The sequence below is a fragment of the Cetorhinus maximus genome, chromosome 10 (genome assembly GCF_964194155.1).
Source record: "Cetorhinus maximus chromosome 10, sCetMax3.hap1.1, whole genome shotgun sequence".
NCBI classification, from domain to species: Eukaryota; Metazoa; Chordata; class Chondrichthyes; order Lamniformes; family Cetorhinidae; genus Cetorhinus; species Cetorhinus maximus.
The window spans coordinates 84,167,068-84,190,772 of record NC_135888.1 but is presented as its reverse complement, the minus strand read 5'-3'; the positions used below and the strand labels follow the sequence as shown (position 1 = coordinate 84,190,772).

Sequence of the window (23,705 nt, the reverse complement as noted above, 5' to 3'; positions counted from 1 at the left end):
ATAAACAGCACTTGATCACATGTAGGCCTGACAAAGCAGCAGTGGATGTTGGAAGTTTCTACCTGTAATAAGTCATCTACATACAAAGTACCAGTGTCCAGAGGGTGTGCCAGTTTTACAGTAGTGTAGTTTGATGAAGCTGATGCTCCTTATGTACCAGGACAAAATCTATATATAAGGGACAATCCCAAGCCAGGCTATTGTTTTCCAATGCATCTTTGATTATATCACTCTTCACAATTACTCATCCTTTACAGCTGAGAAAGAATTAGGAATGGTAATTTTTTTGCTACATATGAATGATTTTAATTGGTGTATATTCTCATTTCTGTCAAATTCAATTGCTTGTTTTCAATCTGCCTTAAAATCTTACCTATTTCCTTTCTAATATTCTGTGTATTTTTGATCCTATTAAAGCTGTGTATTTTCAATATGTTCTGACATAAACTTTGAGGTCAAAAATTCTTGTTTCTCAATATTTGAAGTCTCTAATTACTAATAATCAAATGATGTACAAAATTTACAGAATAGCAACAGGTTACTCTATAATTGACATTTTCTAAACATTTATTTTTGCAGCTAAACCTACAAGCTTGTTACTGAGTCCAGAGTCTGAAAGGTAAGTGAAACTCTATAGAGTTAGGATTCAGTAGATGCGAAACACGATCTGGCTCTTAAAGCTTGCATTCTTAGATTAGATTTCCATCATTTCCAAGTCAATGCTTTGCAATGTAATTTCAAGATCTTGTGTTTGGTATATTTAATATATTACTTTAAGTATAGCATAGTTTCATTGATCTTATTTTTCCTATTGTCAGTGACTCCAAAGATTCCCCTCTTGAAAACAAACCCTTTGAACAAACACTGAGCGTAGAACTGTGTGGAACTGCTGGTAAGAATACAATCTCACAACTGAGGCCATTATTAATTCAGATAAGCATCATGTTGTCCTCAGACTGGTTTAGGAGAGAGAAGAATTTTATAAAAGATTGAAATTTCTTCTTTGTTTTTCGCTTAGCTAAAAACAAGTGCCAGTGCCTAGGTATCTTTCAAAATAAGACAAATCAAAGACGAGAAATAGCAATGTCTTATACCCATAGAAATGTGTGTGGAAATAGTGCTGCATTTTTTTTTGTAATCTACTAGTTTCTTCATATATCTGTTGAAGCTGTTTTAGGCTGACATAGATAACTTTAAGAATTTCTGATTTAAATACCTGCGTCATGTTTACTGAGAAAAGGACAACAATAAAGTTAAGTCAGTCTAATGTCACTCCCTTGTCAGGTCTGTAATGTGTTTCTGCTGTGAGCAGAATGTTAGCACTTGTATTGCATGTACAGACACAAAACAAATATTACATTTTGTAAGTGGGGGTGCTAGTTCACTGTGGCTCATGGTTTTTTGGGGGGGTTACTTTGTGTTATCAGATAAATATGAATGAGATAATTTAGATGCATTTCTAATGTACTTTCACATCTGTTACAGACAGGAGGGGGGTTAATTTAAACAGCACTAATTTCTTCTCTCACCACTCGTACATAAACAGAAAGGTCTTCTTCTTATCACGGACAGTCTATACATGGCCCAGCCAGAACTGGACACATTTTTGCGCCTTGTTGTTGAATTCAGCAAGATCTGCGACAGTGCAGGGTTCCTCTAGCGATTGGCATTGCAGGAGATGTTGCATAGTCTGTGGCTCAGTTCCACATTCACAAGTTGTCGGGCTGGTTGTATATCCCCATTTGCTTAGTGACACCTTTGAACGACCTACACCAGTCCTAAGTCTGTTAAGGCACTTCCAGGTTGCCCAGTTACAATTAGCTCCTGGGGGAAGGTGATTTGATTTGATTCTCTCTTGGCAAGTGGTGGCATATTTCCCAACCTCTCGGTTTTGTTGCGATCCAATTTTCTATTAATAATCCCACAGCAAATTTAATATAGGATGAACTCAAAGGGTATGTCTATTCATACACACACACAAAATGCGAAAAGAGAGTTTGCAACATTCCCCTCTCTTTCAGATAGTAAAAAGAGGGATAGAGAAAAGAAAGATTCACAGTACAGAGATCACAGAAAAGAAATATTGTTTCACATGGGTCCAGAGTCCAGAATCAAAGTCCAATGAAGTTTTCCTTCATGGAGGTTGGCAGGCTAAAAACTTATGCTTTTAATTCACTTTTCTGGGTGGTATTGACTTCACAAGATGAGATAGTCATGCAGAGATAAATCAGTCTTGAAGGCGATGGTGCAGAACTTTCAACAGAAACAGGGTAGTTGGAGCTAGGTGCCCAACCTGGGCCAGGGCTCCTTTGGTGTGGCCTTCTAGTCAGATGTTAAACAGCAGATTGAGCTTTTCAGTTCAACAAGGCAATATTACTTGTTCCATAAGCCAGAGGCCCTTGTCACGTGACTCCGACCTCGCCACCATCTTTGACAAAGGATGTGTATCCATCATCTGGATTCCAAAGACTGGTAAATGTCTCAGCCATTAGGAATTGAAAGGAAGGTTGCGGGGCCTTTGTCTTAGCAAACAATCCATCTCCCTCTGGCCAGCCTGGGTTATTAAATGCAGAAGGCCTTTGTTTAGCTCTCTTTGAAGTTAGGCTGTATAGTCCACAGAGGGTCATTAGTGGGTCCTCAGATATAACGAGGTGTGAGTTTTCCTAAAACTGCCAAGTGGCTTATTTTGTTCAGGGGTCACAGCTAGTTTCAGACATTTTAAAAGTCTTTGTTCAGATTTAAAATTTTTAGAAATAGCAATGAGCATATCTCATCGGAGAATTTTCTCCGTCAGGCGGGCCGATCAGGAGCGGGCGGGTGCGGAGCCGATCGCCACTTGCAATCGGCTCTGCGTCGCAATTTTACATGGGCAGGCTAATTAAGGCCTGCCCAGCGTGACACACGGCCGGTAGCGCTACCTGTGCGGACGGAGGGGAAGAGGGAGAGTCGGATCCTGTGCTCTTTTGCGCATGTGCGCAGAAGAGCCCAAAAATCTCCAAGTCACTGAGCTGCCTCAGGGAGATTAAGAACACATTGAGAATTTTTAATCAAGAAAGTTAAAAACAATTTACACATGCCCCCTCATGACAATGTCACATGAGCTGGGACATGTTTATAAAATGTGGAAAAATTATTTATTGATTTAATAAAACCTTCAGGAAACCTCATCCCGCCTGTGGATGAGGTTTCCTGAAAAACATAAAGGCCGCTTGGGCTCTTCGCCTGCCCACCAACCTTAAGGTTGGACGGGCAGCATTGATAATGACTTCAATTGGTTTTTTTATTGGCCTTAACAGGCCTTTGACAGTTCGGCGGGCGCGCAACTGCCTCTGGCATGCATCCGCTGAATGAAAGATCTGAATGATGCACAGCGACATTGGGACGCACGCCCGACATCACCGTGCGTCATTTTACGCGTCGGTGTGCTGGGCCCGCCCCCACATGCCGACGTGAAAATTCCCCCCTCTATGTATTTTATAGAAATATACAGTGTGAGGTCTTAGTCTTTCACACTTCTGAGAGGCATAATTCCAGAGGTACAGTAGGGAATACCCCAAAAATGCAACACATGGAGCTGTGTCCAATTTGACATAGAAATGTAAAAAAACAGGAACTTTGTTTTGTCCGTTACCCGAAACATGGTTGTGTCTGTGGCAAAGTGTAAAACACCAAGATGTTGTATTAATGGAATGAAACACTCTCTCCTTTATGCCACACAATATAATGACAATTATTGTATCATAATGAGTACCAATGTTCAATATGTTTTCTCTAGGACTTACGCCTCCAACTACTCCACCACACAAAACAACTCGAGATGATCCTTTCAAGACAGCAATAAAGATTGAGTCATCTGTTGGCAACACAATTAACCAATTACCATCAAAGAATCATTGGAGTTCTTTGTCAAAAAATCTTGTTAATAAACACCCTGAGCAAACTGAGCTCTATGCTTACCTTAGCAAAGCCACCGTTACCCCCATTCAAATGGAAGGCAAAAAAGTTAAACGGTCATATACCAGATGCTTTGGTGATCATGACTACTGTCAATTGTATAGATCAGAAACTGAAACCGAAAGAAATATTCTGAGACTTTATGAACTTCCAAACTCCAGTGGCCAACAGAATGTAAAAGAAAAGCATGACAATTATACACTTTACAGTGAAAAGAGACAGAAGATGTCTCCCATTCCAAATCATGGACCTAATAGTGAGAAAGTGGAGATGAGCAAAGAGCTTCCAGTTCAGAGCAGCAATAAGAAATCAATGAGAGACCAAGAGATAAGAGCCAAATTATTCAAGCACTTTGGTTACCCAGAAGAAGCCATTACTGAGGAGGAGAAGCAGCATACGTTTGAAGGAAATGATTGTGATCCGAATAAACGCTGCTATTATTCAGATATAAAACTACAAACTTGGGTGAAGAAGCCTGACACCAGTTCTTGGGCTCTGTCACCATCCATTTCCTTTCATAAACAATCCAAGTCACCACCAAAGGACCCTTTACACCCTCAAGAACATCAATTCAACAGGGAACGAACAAAACCCTGCTCTAACCAACAGCACAAAACAACTTCTGGAGCTTCACGCGCACAATCCAGGTCTCCAGTGAAAAGGGAATCTGCCAGGTAGGATATTCAAAATATGCACTTTGAAGAGGATAAAAACATAAATTTTGGACCAAGCACAGGTCCTTCATCTCATCAATTACACAGCATCATGGACTGTCTGACCACTCTCCCCCACCCCCGCTGCCTCCAGTTGATCTCCTACTTTGAAGAACACTGTTCAATTCTACTACCCTGAAAAAAATCCGCATCATTGACATCTCTATTAACCAGAATCCACCACTGCAACAGAACCAAATTAATTACCTTTCCTGGAAATCTGTTTCACAAGTCCACTAGCTCTGAATTCAATTTAGCCCCATCTCCTGGCTCCTAGTTCCCAGATTCCCTTTCTCCCAGTTCCCAGTCTCTCTCTCTATCTCTCTCTCTCCCCCGCCACTCCCTCAACCCATGTTTATTGCCACTCTTTCCCCCTGTCTTGAATCCAAACCCCTGACCCCTAGTCCCGTGTTCCCCCTAGCCCTGCACCCCTCTCTCCACTCCCTCTTACTCCTCCCCAGACTTCTAGCAGCTATTGGTCCTGTATGGGGGGAGGTGGTGACATAGTGGTATTGTCACTGGACTGGTATTCCAGAGGCCCAGGGAAATGTGCTGGGGACCTGGGTTCAAATCCCACCATGGCAGATGGTAAAATTTGAATTCAATAAAAATCTGGAATTAAAAGTCTGATGATGACCACGAAAACATTGCCAATTGTTATAAAAACCCATCTGATTCACTAATGTCCTTTAGGAAAGGAAATCTGCTGTTTCGGTCTATATGTGACTGCAGACCCACAGCAATGTGGTTGACTCTTAAATGCCCTCTGAACAAGGGCAATTAGGGATGGGCAATAAATGCTGACCTAGCCAGCGATGACCACATCCCATGGAGGAATTTTTTTTAAAAATGCCGAATCACCCCTAAACTGGGACCCGGCACTTCTCTTGCAGTGGCAGCCAGTCATGAAGCAAGGCAATTTCTACTGCAGCAAGAAATTTAAAGCACAAAATTCTCCCAGCTGCTTGCAGCAGTACCTGGGAGAGTCATACCCCATTCCAGGATAGTTGGTACCCTTACTGTAAAGTCATAATCACTGTCAACGTGTGATTGATATTCAGGGTTGTATGTGATTTAGTACTAATACCACTTGATACTAATCTGTAATTTGAAAAGGAAGTTCCAGTTCTTGCTTGTGAGAGACATAAATTATTGCACATGGGTCATTGTATTGTAGAATTTGACAGCACAGATAGAGAGCATTAAGCCCATAATGGCTGCCACAGCTCTCAAGTGCTACCTACAGCTCCATTCCTGCCCTCCATCAATCCTTTTCATATTGTTTGATTTTCATAATGCAAGTCAGTTCTCTTTCACAACCAATGATTGATCCTGTTTCCACCACTGTTTTAGAAAGGGCTTTTCATACCCTCCTCCACGCTTACTCTTTTCGAAGTAACGTCTGCCTTCTTGCTTTTACCGATATTAAATTTATGCCTTCAAGTTATGAATTCACCAACTGGTGAAAACAGCTTTTCCCTAATTTATTTTATCTAAACACCTCTACTAGATTTCTTATTAATGCTAATACTCCATATTTGCTTTAGAACTGAATATTCCACTATTCCTGTTGTATACTTTAACTTGGACAGAAGGTGTGGGAGATTGAGGGCAGAATCATCCCAGAATTGCACTAAATGCCAGAGCAGGTGTGAAAAATGACGTTTTACCCGCCGGCCACAATCGCGGATTTTTGTGCCATATTGTCCCCTTCCCGCCTCGTAAGTTATGTAGTCACGTCGTCTCGCTGCTGGACAGCCTCCGATTGGCCTGCCATGCCGTTACCTACCGCTTCCTCACTCCAGGCGCCATATTTAAATTGCAGCTGCGTACACAGTTCTCAATGCTTGCAGTCCAAGACTGCTCCAGCGAAGGCATGGCCCCAAAAGCTAAGAGGAATGCAAGCCCCCGATTCAGTGATGCATCCCTGGAAGGCCTTTTAGATGCTGTGGAAGTCCGCAGCGATGTCCTCTAACCCGTTCTGGCTGCAGGAGGCCCATCAGTCTCACCACTCCGGCTTGGTGGTGGTCAGTGACAATGCTGCACACAAGAGGTCGGCCATCCAGTGCAGAAAGAGAATGAATGATCTCATCCATACTGCCAGGGTAAGGCAACTATCTCATCACTAAACTCACACACTACAAGGCCATCACACATTCACTGGCATGTCACTCACTGCCAACTCAAGGGACATCACCACTCACTCTCTCAGACACATCCTCACATCTCCATCTGGACTCATCTCTTCTGTAAACTGCCTCCTCAGCCCTCACCATCTTGAGGCCACTTTCACAGATCAACATGTGCCCCCACACGCACCCTGGGATACCCCACTTCCCCAGTACTGCCTTCTCATGCAGCCTCTTCCCTTGCCTGAGGCCAGTTCTCCTCATTACCCAAGCAAACCCTAGACCTGCAGCCATTGAAAAGCCACCCCCGCCTTATGGCTGGTCTGGTAGGTAGAGACCTGCCTGTGAGCCCCCCTAAAAATGATTTGGTGCTGTTTGTGAAGCCTGGCGCTAATGACTGCTAGTGCTGCCCGAAGCAAGGTAGGCAGACAAACCTCAAAGTCCTGAGCGAAGTGCAGCTCACCAGGTACACATCGCTTATGTACAGTTGTGAAATACATCGGTGTGCAATCATGCTGATGTGCCCAGATGATTCAGCATGGGGGGATGATTCCAGTGAGCAGGGCTTATAATGAGATGCTAAAATATTGAAATTAGGTTCCCATCATGTGGCGGCAGGGAACACGGCCCGCCGTTGCCGGGTGGATTGGACGGTTGCAAACTGGTTTTATGAGGACGATGAACCGATTTTTACGATCTCCCGATACTTTCCAATCCTGCCCACTATGACGCCCGCCATAAATGGGAGCAGACAATTTCGCCCTTAGAAAATTTTTTAAAGGTTATTTTTTTAATCAGGGCTTGCTTCTAAAAATCAAACATTCATCTAAGAATTATATAATTAAGCATTGTGGCTGTAAAATTAAGATGTTAAAATCCAAATAAACCCAGTAAAAAAACAGAAATGTCAACATTAACATTAGCTCTGGGGTGATGGGCACAGTTACTTTCCCTGTTCAGGGTAGTGAGCATTTATTTTCTTTATATTAATGGACACACACATCAGCTTCAATTACAGGACTTTATGGATGTTAGCATTAAGTTCGACAGACGATATTGTGCTGATGATTCAGGTAATGATGCAAACCAGCATCTGATACCATTAAACCTTGTGAGACAGTTGTAAACTTTTGTTTCCTACAGATATTTGTTTATTCCAAAACAATAGTGTTGTTTATTCTCAACATTTTCTGATTATGATCATTCTGTTTTACACATGACTCAAAAAGCCATATATTTCTTCACTCCTAATTTCACCAAACTTTTTCAGCTCAAATTCAGAAAAAATAAAATTTAAAAACACCAGTAGACTTTGATACGGTACACTTGAACCCCTGTTTGATTTTTATCCTGTCTGTTTGTTTCTTGTACAATGTTAATATTATTTGTTCAATTATCTTCAGTGACAGATTTGGAGCCTGATTTGGTGGATTTATGAATCCAGTAGTATTATGGAGCTAATATCAGCAGTTAGCACAATGCATTCCATTTACAGAAAACATGGCTTGCTAGATAATTAAATAAACTAGATGAACCATATTCAGCTCAACCACATATAGCAACCTGCATATTTTTCTTTGGCTTGTCTAGACATACTTTGTGCTTCATATCCATCTCACTCAGCCCTCTCTCAGCACTCTCAGACTCTCCCTATTCTCTGATGCTTCTGACATAAGACCCACCACCAGGTTTCTTTGGGTCTTCCTTTGGGTCTTCCTTGGGCAAAGTCCAAGGACAATGAATCAGAAAGCCAAAACCACCCCCCTTCCTGCCCACGCCCCACCCCCACTTCACTACCAGCCTTGTTTTGGGCCTGCGCTTACTAGAGGCATTGGACCAGGGCCTGCGATCCAGGGAATCATGGAGCAATGTTGGCAATGGGGTGGGGTGGGCAGAGGAAGGATTGACAATGCTTTTCCATCCCTATTTACTATGGGAACTGATTTTATTCTTCAGCAACATCAAAGAGAAGAGTCGGTCCTACTGTCTTTTCCAGCCCTTCTAATTCTTTCCATTCTTGCGATCTGCTTTCACAACCTCTCCTCACAATGTGATGTTCTGCTCTCAGTCTCTGATGTCCTGTGCTGCTGGATAGTCCATACTGTCAGTCTTTTTCCACTTGCTGGTGGTCTGCACACTTGATCTTACTTTTTTTCCTATCTCTGAAGCTCTTCTCCCTGACTGTACTCTCTGACATTCTGTAGCTGATCTCTCCAAATTCCATTTGATTTATTGATTTCTGAAAACAATCAATGTTGATCACTTAAATGTAATTAAAGTTTTATTTGGCTAATTAGCTTTATTGCCATTATGAGCACAGTAGGTGCTTGTCATATAAACTCATAAACTTCTATTCATTTTCAGCTGACTGCCATTCTGGCAATCACCTTTCTTAGGTTGAAGCCCGACTTCAATGCATCAAGCATTATTACAATAAAGTGTCTGAATTAGTCATTACTATCCAGGGGAGCTGATTAGTTCAAATTCCTCTTTTTTATGCACTTTTCACGGGATGTGGTTGTCGCTGGTTAGGCCAGCATTTATTACCCATCCCTACTTCCCCTTGAGAAGGTGGTGGTGAGCCACCTTCTTGAACCACTGCAGTTCAGGTGGTGTAGGTACATGCATAGCACTGTTAGGAAGGGATTTCTAGGATTTTGACAACAGTGAAGGAAGCAATACAGTTCCAAGTCAGTATGGTGTGTGGCTTGGAGGGGAACTTGCAGGCTGTGGTGTTCCCATACATCTGCCCCTTGTCCTTCTACAGGCCATGGGTTTGGAGGGTGCTATCAAAGAAGCCTTGGTGAGTTGCTGCAATGCGTCTTGTAGATGGTACATACTGCTGTCACTATGCATTGATGATGAAGGGAGTGAATGTTGAAGTTGGTGGATGGGGTACCAATCAAGTGGGCTGATCCTGGATGGTTTGAAGCTTCTTGAGTGTTGTTGGAGCTGCACTCATCTAGGCAAGTGGAGAATATTCCATCACACTCCTGACTTGTGCCTTGTAGTTGGTGGATGATTTTTATCATGCCATTAGTTAATCTTCTGTGGTGTTGCACATGGGTTGGCAAGACCTGATGCAAAGTTTATGTTAGTGTTATAGGGAATGTGCGTAATTTGAACCAAGGTGAGGGAAAAGGAGGCAGATAGGGAGGGTAAGAGAGGTGGAGGGCAAAGATGGAAATATGAGACAAGAGGGTAAGGATGGAGATGATGGAGGGGTATAGGTGAGAGAAACAGGGCACCATAAAAGAGTGTAGTGGGGATGGGGAATCATTGAAGAGAGAGAATGTGAGGATAAGGGAAGAGAGGGGAAACCAAAGATGTAACAAAATCAAAAATTGCTGGAAAAACTCAGCAGTTCTGACGGCATCTGTGGAGAGGAGGACAGAGCTAACTTTTCGAGTCCGTATGACTCTTCTGAAGCTAAAGATGTACTTGGTGAATGCCAAGGGGGTACACTGTGCATGAAGAAGATCTGGAGGAGCGGGCAGTACAGGCTAGAAAAAATGGCCATATGGGAAAAGGTGGAGGAAGGAGTAAATAATGGTGTACCTCAAAATTGATGCCATCAGAGATTACCTGGACTCTGTCTAGCTACCTTGTTTGTGTATTCATGTGGGTGTGTTTGTGGGATGAGTGGTTGGTGGGAGCCCCTACTCTGAGGCAGTAGTGACAGTGAGAAAATTAGATTTGATCTTATGTTACAGCAATTTATCGTTGTAAATACCTATCACAGAACACCTACAAATGTAACAAGTATAGATATTTAAGATGAGAAACCTATAGTTGAAATTGGGTTTTTCAATGCATTTTGAAATAGAATGTTGTGACCCATCTATTATTTTTAGTAAACTACATGTAGTAAATGTTATATCTGACTGGAATATGGTGAGATGCTTTTATTTATCAACATTTTATCAAATCATCTGTTTCAGACTTTACTGCATTTTATTTTTCCTATTTTCTCCCTTTCTCACTTAAAGTCTCTGACTCTTGCTGGGATACGGTCCCAAGGGTGCTGATAACCTAATGGTATTTGCCCAAGTAGTATGTTCTTTTAGTATATGTTAAAATGGTGGCTGTTGTCAGGTTACTCAACCATGAAGGATATTATAGTTAAACTCAATTCTACCCTCACCTAATGTCTGTCCATATATACACTTTGCAAAAAGGCTCAAGCAGGAAGGAAAGACGATTCCTTCCTTCCTGCACCCACCATGTTAAATCCAATAATTGTATGTTGAGGAAGAATGAGTCTGAAACCAGGTCTGTACCTTTAAAACAGATTTATTTCCAAAACAGCAAAGTCACAAACTCTCCCAGTTCCTCAGAACACCCAGAGTGAACTGGTTTATATACTCTTGCAATGATTCCCTAATCCTTCCCCAATTCAGGTCAGCTGTGCTTAATTACCAATTTAAGGCATGTATTTATTGCAGCACAATTTCAACATTAACACCAGCCCAACCTCCTGCCAAAACTAAATGAATTCTGGCCCTCCAACCCAAGGGAGCTGAAGTCAAATGTAATAATCTATTGATGCTGTGTCTGACATTAACTACAAGCCATGTATCAAACCTGGTGGTCTGTGTATCTTTAGCCAAAGATCTCTAGGGGAGTCCTTGCATGATTTCTTTGCCTAATTTTATGTACAATATACTGTACTGTTATCATTTGTGCTAGTCCAAATGAGTGCCATGGTTTATCACCCTATTGGACAGCTTATATGATAGAACTGTGTTTAATGAACTATGTTTAATAAACGGATTTAATATTGTAGAAATTATTAAAAAAAGCCATTCAGCCTGTTGAATCTGTACCACTGCCAGTTGTCCAGCTGGAGCTATCTACTCCTACTAAGATTTATGATGGATACTTGAGTTTTATGAAAGTTGGATTTTTAAAAATAACAGATTCTAAACTTATTGTTGATTAGAAATTATGGCTTTTCTGAAAATTCCACAGAAATAGCAGTCAGGACAAATATTCATACAAGAAGCAAATTTGGAAGGAAGAGAACTCTGAAAAAACAAACCAAATGGACAAAAAGAAGAAAGCCATGGTAAGAACTGTAGATAGAATTCATGGAATCCAAAGTTGAACTGCTATTGCACATTTAGTTTAAATGTGTGCTAGCCGGGTGCTTTAAAAGCCCCACTGCCACTACTCATTCGAGTAAAATAATTATATTCACTGATGGTCATGAAGATTGATTGGGCTGGACTTTACTAAACTTACTGAGCAACACAAAAGATGGAAAAATCAGGTACCAAGATTCCCAGCTACCATTTTCCTTCTTGACCCGACCAGAAAGGGCACTAGCTGTTACTTCTCATCCTGCCCCCTTCCCTGTTTTATGCGGCCAGTATATCTGACCCTGTCTCACCTACTCCACTCAATACTTAACAAGCTATTTAAAAAAAAATGCCCTTGACTCTTGTGTCCCATTCACCTTGGCTCCAACTCTTCAGATGCTGGTAGCAGACCTGCTGTAGCAGCATCCCAATTTTTCCATTATGCAATGGCAAGCTCCCTCTTGGTGGCATAGATCCCTATGAGCCTGCTTAATTAATGCTCCTAGCCTATTCAGGAAAATGTTTCAGTGCTTTGGCAGGATTGGGCAGAAATGCTGCCCTGACTCAATATTGCCAATTGGACAGGAACCCAGCCCATCATATCTGAAGACAATATGAATTTGGACTATTAATTTTCAGCCCTGTTAACTTTTCCAGTTATGGCTTTACTTCAAATAGGACCACTCAATGGAATTTACCATAATCTTTTGCCCTAAAACAGAATGAGAGAACAAGAAATTCCAAATGCACATTTATTTGAATTTTTTTCTAGGTTTAAAAAAAGGATCTTTGTGGTTAGAGAAATCTGACCTTGCACTACATAAAAATGAGAGTTACAAGAAATTGAAATATGAATATTTATAGATTATGATTTTTTAAAATATGCTCAACCCATTTCTGAGATTCACTAGGGTTACTGATAATGATTAAACCAAGATTACTATACGAGTAGGGCCACGCTCATCTCTCTTGACTGAGTAGGATTTGTGCCTGGGTCTCTTAATGTTTAAATCCTTTGCGTCAATGGTCCCCAGTTTAATCTCAGCACCAAGAATGACACATGCTGCATTTAGATCGTAATTGGCTGCGACACTGATTTAGTTTCTGTGCACGTTCATCATTAATTTATGAGCACTTAACAAACCCATTCATGTCTGTTAAGGACAGTGTTAGCATTACTGCTTCTGGATTTACCAAAATATATTTTAATTATGTTTCTCTGAAAAGCAGGTGTTTCATGATGGGATTAAAAATGTTTTAAAATGCTACCTTTTTTTAGTTATCAACTGCATCCTGTGCTACAGAATACTGTATACTGGACATGCATTTCACAGCAAATCTGCAGCGATTCATATATGCCAATAGAACCATAGAAAAGTTACAGCACAGAAGGAGGCCATTCAGCCCATCTTGTCCATGCTAGCCCGAGGACATCAAGATGCCCTTTCTAATCCCACCTTGCTGCACCCGGCCCATAGCCCTGCAGCTTACAGCACTTAAGGTTCAGATCCAGGTACTTTTTAAAAGAGTTTAGAGTTTCTGCCTCTACCACCAACTTGGGCAGCGAATTCCAGACACCCACTACCCTCTGCGTAAAAAAGTTCTTCCTCATGTCCCCTCTACACCTTCTGCCACTTACCTTGAATCTATGTCCCTTGGTTCTAGAATTCTCCATCAAGGGAAACAATTTTATCCTGTCCACTCTATCTATTCCCCTCATAATTTTGTACACCATCTAGAAATCCAGCTGACCAATAGCTTCAATAAGCTGATACATCCTTAAAAGGGTGATCCCTGAAAAATAGCCCGTATTATGAGCCTAAGTTAAGGCATAGCATATACATTGTCCTTTCACTCACTAAAAATAACAAGTATATTAAAGACTGAAAGAAGAAATGCAGATGTTGGTGGAACCAGATTGATTCAAGACATCCTGGCTGCTTACGATTGACCAGAAACTTAACTGGGCCAGCCATATAAATACTATGGCTACAAGAGCAGGTCAGAGGCTAGAAATCCTGCAGTGAGTAACTCACCTCCTGACTACCTAAATCCTGTCCACCATCTACAAGGCACAAGTCAGGAGTGTGATGGAATACTCCCCACTTGTCCGGATGAGTGCAGCTGCAACAACATTCAAGAAGCTTGGCACCATCCAGGACAAAGCAGCCCACTTGATTGGCACCACATCCACAAACATTGACTCCCTCCACCACCGATGCACAGTGGCAGCAGTGTATTGCATCCAAAAGGTGCACCACAGAAACTCATCAAGAATCCTTGGACAACACATTCCAAACCCATGATTGCTACCTTCTCGAAGGAAGCAATACTCGGGGGGGAGAAAGTTTGCTGCAAAAATAATTCTGGTTAAAGTACTTTTTTCACAATAAGCATAACCAAAAAAGAAATACTGACATTTAGATTTTCAACAGACTAACCAAGCCATCACAACATCATCAAATTTTTTAGTCATTTGTGGGATGTGGGCTTCGCTGGCCGGGCCAGCATTTATTGCCCATCCCTAGTTGCCCTTGAGAAGGTGATGGTGAGCTGCCATCTTGAACCACTGCAAAGTCCATGTGGCATAGGTATACCCAGAGCGCTGTTAGGAAAGGAATTCCAGGATTTTGACCCAGCGACAGTGAAGGAACGGCGATATATTTCCGAGCCAGGATGGTGTGTGACTTGGACGGGAACTTCCAGGTGGTGCTGTTCCCATCTGTCTTGCTGCCCTTGTCCTTCTAGATAATAGTGGTAGCAGTCTTGGATTTGGAACGTACTGTCCAAGGATCCTTGGTGAGTTCCTGCAGTGCATCTTGTAGATGCTACACACTGCTGCTACTGTGCATCGGTGGTGGAGGGAATCATTGTTTGTGGATGGGGTGCCAATCAAGTGGGCTGCTTTGTCCTGGATAGCATCAAGCTTTTTGAGTGTTGTTGAAGCTGCATCATCCAGACAAGTGGAGCATATTCCATCACACTCCTGACTTGTGCCTTGTAGGTGGTGGACAGGATTTAGGGAATCAGGAGGATTCTGCAGGATTCCTAACCTCTGACCTGCTCTTGTAGCCACAGTATTTATATGGCTAGTCCAGTTCAGTTTCTGGTCAATGGTAACCCCCCCCAGGATGTTCATAATGGGGGATTTGGTGATGGTCATGCCATTGAATGTCATGGGGAGACAGTTAGATTTTTTCTTGTTAGAGCTGGTCATTTTCTGGCACTTGTGTAGCACGAATGTTACTTGTCAGCACAAGCCCAAGATGTAGCAGCTGAAGATGATTGGGCCTTGGACACTACCCTGAGGAACTCCTGCAGTGACATCCTGGAACTGAGATGATTGACCCCCAACAACCACAACCATCTTCCTTTGTGCTAAGTATGACTCCAACCAGTGGAGAGTTTTCCCCCTGATTCCCATTGACTCCAGTTTTGCTAAGGCTCCTTGACGCCACACTCGGTCAAATGCTGCCTTGATGTCAAGGGCAGTCACTCTCGCCTCACCTCTGGAGTTCAGCTCTTTTGTCCCTCTTTGAACCAAGGCTGTAATGAGGTCAGGAGCTGAGTGAACTTGGCGGAACCCAAACTAAGCGTCAGTGAGCAGGTTATCGCTAAGCAAGTGTCGCTTCATAGCACTGTTGACGACCCCTTCCATCACTTTACTGATGATGGAGAGTAGACTGATGGGGCAGTAATTGGCCAGGTTGGATTTGTCCTGCTTTTGTGTACAGGACACACCTGGCCAATTTTCCACATAGCCAGGTAGATAGATGCCTGTATTGTAGCTGTACTGGAACAGCTTGGCTAAGGGTGCTGCAAGTTGTGGAACACATGTCTTCTGTTCCAATGCTGGAATGTTGTCAGGGCCCATAGCTTTTGCAGTATCCATTGCCTTCAGCCATTTCTTTATATGATGTGGAGTGAATCAAATTGGCTGAAAACTGGCATCTGCTATGCAGGAGGCCTCAAGAGGAGGCCAAGATGGATCATCCACTCGGCACTTCTGACTGAAGATTGTTGCAAATGCTTCAGCCTTATCTTTGCACTGATGTGCTGGGTTCCCCCATCATTGAGGATGGGGATATTTGTGGAGCCTGTTCCTCCAGTGAGTTGTTTAATTGTCCACCAGCATTCACGGCTGGATGTGGCAGGACTGCAGAGCTTAAATTTGATCTGTTGGTTGTGGAATCACTTCGCCCTGTCTACCACTTGCTGCTTATGCTGTTTGGCACGCAAGTAGTCCTGTGTTGTAGCTTCACCAGGTTGATATCTCGTTTTTTGGTGTGCTTGGTGCTGCTGCTGGCATGCCCTCCACTCTTCATTGAACTAGGGTTGATCCCCTGGCTTGGTGGTAATGGTAGAGTGGGGGATATGCCGGGCCATGAGGTTACAGATTGTGGTTGAGTACAATTCTGCTGCCGCTGATGGCCCACAGTGCCTCATGGATGCCCAGTCTTGAGTTGCTAGAACTGTTCGAAATCTATCCCATTTAACACGGTGGTAGTGCCACATAACATGATGGAGGGCTTCCTTAACATGAAGAGGGGACTTCGTCTCCACAAGAACTGTGTGGTGGTCACTCCTACCGATACTGTCATGGACAGATGCATCTGCGGCAGGTAAGCAGGTTGATGAGGATGAGGTCAAGTATGTTTTTCCCTCTTGTTCGTTCCCTCACCGCCTGCCATAGACCCAGTCTAGCAGCTATGTCCTTTAGGACTCGGCAGCCAGCTCAGTCTGTAGTGGTGCTACCGAGCCACTCTTGGTGATGGACATTGAAATCCCCCACCCAAAGTTCATTCCGCATCCTTGTCACCCTCAGTGCTTCGTGGAAGTGATGTTCAATATGGAGGGGTACTGATTCATCAGCTGAGGTAGTGGGGAACATGGTAATTAGCAGGAGGTTTCCTTGCCCATGTTTGATCTGATGCCATGAGACTTTATGGGGACCAGAGTCGATGTTGAGGACTCCCAAGGCAACTCCTTTCCGACTGAATACCACTATGTTGCCACTTCTGCTGGGTTTGTCCTGCCAGTGATGGTGGTGTCTGGGACAATATCTGCAAGGTATGATTCCGTGAGTATGACCATATTAGGCTGTTGCTTGACCAGCCTGCGAGACAGCTCTCTCAATTTTGGCACAAGCCCCAAAATGTTATTAAGGAAAACTTTGCAGGGTCGACAGGGTTGAGTTTGCAGTTGTTGTTTCTGGTGCCTAGGTCGATGCTGGCAGTCCATCCAGTTTCCTTCCTTTTTGACTTTCTAGCGGTTTGATACAACTGAGTGGCTTGCATTTATATAGCACCTATTTGAACATACAAAATAGGAGCAGAAGTAGGCCGTTTGGCCCCTCGAGCCTGCTCAGTGATTCAATAAGATCATGGCTGATCTGTTTGTGTTTTGAATTCCACATTCCCATCTACTTCCGATAATCTTCGATTCCCTTGCCTAACAAGAATCTATCTACCTCTACCTTAAAAACATTCAATGACCCCACTTCCATCACCTTTTGAGGCAGAGAGTTCCAAAGTTGCACAATCCTCAGAGAAAAAAATTCTCCTCATCTTTGTCCTAAAAGGGCGACCCCTAATTTTAAAACAGTGCCCCCTAGTTCTGGACTCACCCACAAGAGGAAACATCCTTTCCACATCCACCTTGTCAATACTGTTCAGGATATTATGTACTTCAATCAAGTCACCCTCACTCTTCTAAACTCCAGTGGAAACAAGCCCAGCTTGTCCAGCCTTTCCTCATAAGACAATCCGCTTGTTCCAGGTATTAGTCTAGTAAACCTCCTCTGATCCACCTCCAATGAATTTACATCCTTCCTTAAATAGGGAGACCAAAACTACATACAAAACTCGAGATGTGGTCTCACCAATATCTTCAGTATAACTGAAACATAAGATCCTTACTTTTATGTTCAGTTCCTCTCGTAATAAAGGATAGCATTCCATTAGCCTTCTTAATTACTTGCTGTACCTGCATACTAACTTTTTGTGACTCGTGCACTAGAACACCTAGATCCCTCTGCACCTCGGAATTCTGCAGCCATTCTCCTTTTAAGTAATACTCTGCTTTTTCATCCTTCCTGCCAAAGTGAACAACTTTACAATTTCCTACATTATACTCCATCTGTCAGATTTTTGCCCACTCACTCAACCTATCTATATCCGTCTGCAACCTCCTATGTGCTCTTCATAACATGCTTTCCTACCTATCTTCGTGTCATCTGCAAATTTAATTACCATGCCTTCACTCCTCTCATCTAAATCATTGATATAAATTATAAAAAGTTGAGGCCCCAGCACAGACCCCTGCGGGACTCCACTTGTCACATTGTGCCAATCAGATAAAGACCCATTTATGCATATTCTCTGTTTCCTGCCAGCCAGCCAATCTTCTATCCATGCTAATATGTTACCCCCTACACCATGAGCTTTTATTTTCCACAATAACCTTTGATGTGGCACCTTATCAAATGCCTTCTAGAAATCCAAGTACAGCACATCTACAGGCCCCCCTTTATCCACAGCACATTTTACTTCTTCAAAGAGTTCTAATAAATTGGTTAAACATGATTTCCCTTTCAAAAAACCATGCTGACTCTTCCAGGTTACCTTGAGTTTTACTAAGTCCCCAGCTATAACCTCCTTAATGATCAATTCTAACACCTTCCCCAAGACGGACGTCAAGCTAACTGGCCTATAGTTTCCTGTTTTTTGCCTTCCTCCCTTCTTGAATGGAGGGGTTATATTTGCTACTTTCCAGTCTGATGGAACCTTTCAACAATCTAGCGAATTTTGGAAAATTAACACCAACACATTTACTACCTCATTAGCCACGTCTATATAACATCATAAAACATCCCAAGGCGCTTCATAGGAGCTTTTTCAGATAAAATATGACTCCAAGTCACACAAAGTACTCATAAGGCAAATAGCCAAAAGCTTGCTTAGAGGTAGATTTTAAGGAGCACCTTAAAGGAGGAGAGAAATGCATGGGGAGGGAATTCCAGAATGCAGGACCTTGGCAGTTGAAGGCATGACTACCAGTGATGCAGTGATTAAAGTTGGGAATGCACGAGTGGCCAGAATTAAAGGAGCACAGAGATCTTGAAGGGCTGCAGGGTTGGAGGTGGTTATAGAGATGTGGAGCAAGGTCTAGAAGAGGTTTGAAGACAAGGCCGAGAGTTTCAAAATTGAGGTGTTGCCAGACTGGGAGTCAGTGTAGGTTAGCAGGCACATGGGGTGATGGGTGAACAGGGTATGGGCAGCAGAGTTTTGGATGAGCTTCCCCTGAAGTTATTTCACTATTCACACTCTGAGATCAAACCCCCTCACCAGAGTTCACAAAGGCATTCTGCCGCTTTATAGGCCTAGTCACAGAGATACTATACCCAGTCCAGTTTACCACTTTTTTGCAGAAATACTGTCTCTTCCAGTGCTTCCACTTTACAAAAGGACTCCTCTCCCTCTCCCCTTTATTTCAATCTGGCATCTCTCTCTCTTTTTTTCAAACAGGCACTCAGTCTCATCCTCCCTTCCCCCAAGATTGTGCTGGCACACTTTTCCGCTCGATTTAATTTGTTTTTCTTTTCATTCACCCCACTTCCCCCACAGAACACTTTGTATGACGTTCCTTTGTCCAATATTGTACTTGAAATATACCACATTTAAAATAAATTGGTTAAAATAGATAAGGGATGTCATATTAGCGTGTTAAAAGTTTATATGCTAATACCCACAATAATTTCTAGTCTTATACTCACTGAAATAACAGGAGCCAGGATGTGAATTAAGGGCTATAATCCTTAAGGATTCAGTGCTGATTGTAAACTGCTCCGTGTTTGGTGCTCTGGTTCCTGACCTCATTTGAACCTTTTCATCAGATTGCTGCTCTGTAATAACCAATATTTTACAAAACAATAACAGTAAAGAAAAAAAAAATTGTTCTATTCACTGCTCATTTTTACAAATAGTTCATTACTTAGTTTTGCTTTTTAATTAAAATAATATTTTACACTGGATATTGGTGACTTCAGTCCTTTCCAAACCTACAAGAATGATCAACATTTTGCAGCTTTAACCTGATTGTTACCTGGGGTTGAAGGCAGCCATTTTTTTATCTATTGTTATGACTTTTCAAATTCATTTCATATAGGTCAACAACAACAACTTGAATTTCTGTAGTGCCTTCAAAGTAAAATGCCCCAAGGTGATTGCAAGCAACAGAGAGAGGATTCTTAAAAACTGTCATCGTAGGCTAGATTCAAATTGAAGTTCCTGAAATAAAGCCTATTGTAACCCATGCAGCCCTTAAAAAAACTTTTTTGAAAATTGGCAGGTCTATATTCTTAAGCGGTTGGTCTTAATTTTAGATGCTAAAAACTAGCAGGAACATGCTGATCACGTGAACTACAGGAAAACAATCTGTTACTCGATGTTCAGTAACAATAATTGAAAATGATTTATTGATTTAACACAACACATGTCGGGGAAGTGCCTCACTGAAAGAGATTTTATGAACTGCACCAAATTGTATTTGTTTGTTCAGGATGAATGTCGTATTATCTACGTTGGAAAGCTAGCATGCAATATAACTCAAGCAGAACTAAAGCATCGCTTTGAAATCTTTGGAGAGATTGAAGAATGCAAACTACTTAGTCAAGACAGGGGGTAAGGATTTATAAAGCTGTACTGTACATTTATATGCATGTCATTTTTTAAGTAATGGAAGATGTTATATGTTTTAAATTATGAATATTATTTTCTGTTTTAATACGAGAATGTCTTTTTGTAATGTAGTGACAAGTATGGATACATCGCATATCGCTACAGTGAGGATGCCTCTTTTGCTCTGAAGAATGGGCACAATTTGCAGAAGCAGAATGAGCCTGCCTTGCAGTTGTGCTATGGAGGACTCAGACGATTCCGGAAAACCAGTTACACTGACTTGGGTAAGGGGGCTAGCAGTCCTTGTATTTTACCATATATAGTCTTGTTGAGCAATTTAGCCCTGTATTTTGTGGTGTTGATCAGAAAAAAAAATAGGAAGTATATTCTCATGATGTGATAACTTACTCTACATAATTTCACATATTACAGATCCTAACCAGAGCATACAATTTGGCTTCTTTGTAGTGTGTCCTTTGCCCCTATTACCAAAATCCAAGATTTTCCCAATGCTTTCCATTATTTTGGGTTACCTGATCAGGTGCCATTCTCTCTGAAGGTATATCAAATTTGATGGAATAACCTAGAACTATTTTTTTTCAGTAATATTTTTCTTATCTTTTTGCATAATTTCTAAATGATAGAGTTCTGCTTCCAAGCCTGTCTCATTTTGAAGTCATGGCATTTTGAAGTTTGCATGTTCATGAAAGTATACAGAGTGATGGCCTGAACTACAAAGGATTCACCAGAGTACATATTCCTGAACAATAGATTTAGTTCATGATTCAATGGATATTATATTGCATACATACATGAGTTTTATCTGCACTCACTAATCCTTAATGAGTAGCATTAACAAACCTTGAATAGTAAAACAAAACTATCTTAACTAGTAGCCTGCAGAAATCCATTTGAATACATAGTGAAATGTTATGTGTAGCAGTCTAACCTTGGCCTAAAATTATTGTAATTTTCTGTATAAAAGGTTACATTATAGTGAATAGAAATAGTGTTGCACCTAGAAACATGAGCAGAATTTGTTCTGGTTAGAATCAGTCTTTAAATTCTATTGAAGTCCTTAATTTATAAAGCAGAAGTAACACAGAACTAAAAATATCTTGTTTAATTTTAGATTCCAGTGCAGAGGACCTGGACCCTGCTCCAATTAAAAGCAAGTATGACACTATGGATTTTGACAGCTTGCTGAAAGAGGCACAGAAAAGCCTGACTAGATAACGGCCTTACATCTACTGCCTACAGAGGATGCCACAATACCTCAATCAAGGCACTTTTCATTTGTTTACCTCTGTCCAGTAGAACAGGACATTTGTCCTTTTACAGTGAAACAAAAATGAAGTTTACATGAACCAAGCTGCTTCTGTCTGTGATTCTTTGGGTAGATGTCAAATGTCACAAGTTTGGGCAGTTTAGTAGAACTACTGCTCATTGGTTGTTGTGTTCCCATAAGTATACATAAAACAAAAGTGGAGTTGCAGCTGTGTTCACCAATTTTAATGTCTGTAGTTTGGGATACTGTGTTAGTATAATGGGGATTGGGTTAAAACTCGGGTGTTTTACATGTTTTATGTGCTGCATTTTAAAATGTAATAGTTTACATGTATTGAAGCGTTTTCTGTTGTAATTTATTGTGTGCTTCCATTGTTTCAACTATGCACTGTAACTGTAGCCTTGCCTTTTCAGTCCTGAAATTTCCTAACCAGAAATGTTTACATGTAATATTATAGACCTTACTATCATAATAGTGAACTAACATATCTAGGTTGACAAAGCTGTACTGTAAGTCATTGAATAGGTGCATATCAAGAAAAAATTGTAGCTGGGTGCATGAGTGATAATTCCATTAATTGGTGGGATCATCAGAATGTTATAGCTATAGCTGATGAAAGTAAATTAATCTAAAATCATATACTGACAAAAAATGAAGAAATTATGTTTTATTATCATTTCAGTATGTATGCAATTCATTTAAAATGTATGAGTGGGAAGGTATGGGGAGTTCAGATTTAAAAAGTTTGATTTTTTCTTTCAACTTTTTTAATTTTTGGAACGCCTTACTTGTTTAATTACTGTTTTATAATTAGATTTTTCCAGGCAGTTAAAGTATAGTCCATTTTTGGTAATCTAAGGTATTTTATTTATGATCTTAAGATTGAAATTTTGGAACCTTATACCTTTCCACATCAGCTTTAAGTGTGATTAAATAAGTCTCTAGCTTCTAAGCAAATGGCATATTATGTATTTTTTAAATCATATCTTATAGTTTCCTAGAGAAGTAATTCAAATCACAAACTGTATTAAACATTATATTTTAATGTCTTGTAAATATGTTGAAACCTTCTGAAAGCCCCTTTAATGCACTTGTTTACATTAATAAAATTGCAGAATGTAACCACACTCTTTTAACAATTGTATTTTATTTTTCAGTATTTCAATGATTTGCCACTGAGCATAAATAGCAATAAAACAATATAGGAATTGACTTTTTTGTACTAGTTCAATTTTATCCACTGACCCATCAAACCTAAAACCTGTCATTGAAAGAGAAAATAATCTGAAAATTACCAGTTCACACCCGAACTGGGAGAACATGGTGAACTGCTTTCGAGTTGCATGTAACATTTAACAAACATTTAAACTTGTGATCATTCTGATTTGAATATGCATGATAGTTTTTCCAGTTTAGGTTTTACATAACATACAGCCAATCAGACAATGACTACAATCTCTAAAAGTTTTTGGTGTACTGTCATGACAATGGAGAATAATGGCTCGCTTGGAAAATGTTGTTCTATGTGCAAAACAAAGCAAGAGTAGCTGTTAGCCTCTGCACAATTTAGCATTTTACAGTGGTTTAAAAGCATAGGCAATAGCACAATTGATTGTGGCTGCTAGTGTAGAGTGTCCATAAAGTAGAGAAAACAAAAGGAGAACTATCTTGATAAGTGTCTGTAGAGGCACTGGTTCAGGATGTGATACAATAAAGAGAAATCATATATGACAGAGGTAGCCCCTCACCCGACTTTGAGAAGCACCTTGACAGAAGGGCATGGAAAGAAGTTTCTGAAATGGTGAATGGAGTCTCCAAAACCCACAGAACATGAGGAATACGAGCAAGAAGCTGGGTAGGTT

General features: G+C 41.2%; 1 protein-coding gene across 4 annotated transcripts in view; it reads left to right on the top strand.

Moving 5' to 3' along the window:
* Nucleotides 1-22,970, top strand: part of LOC144685809 (peroxisome proliferator-activated receptor gamma coactivator 1-alpha-like) — a 150,575-nt gene extending 127,605 nt beyond the window's left edge. For all 4 annotated transcript variants that reach the window (XM_078550713.1, XM_078550716.1, XM_078550715.1 and 1 more), the window contains 7 exons: nt 580-619; nt 819-892; nt 3,776-4,628; nt 11,768-11,864; nt 20,437-20,558; nt 20,688-20,839; nt 21,688-22,970. In XM_078550713.1, the coding sequence (XP_078406839.1) occupies nt 580-619; nt 819-892; nt 3,776-4,628; nt 11,768-11,864; nt 20,437-20,558; nt 20,688-20,839; nt 21,688-21,791 (1,442 nt within the window). In that variant the 3' untranslated portion in view covers nt 21,792-22,970. The remainder of the gene's footprint in view (nt 1-579; nt 620-818; nt 893-3,775; nt 4,629-11,767; nt 11,865-20,436; nt 20,559-20,687; nt 20,840-21,687) is intronic.
* Nucleotides 22,971-23,705: the final 735 nt, after the last annotated feature.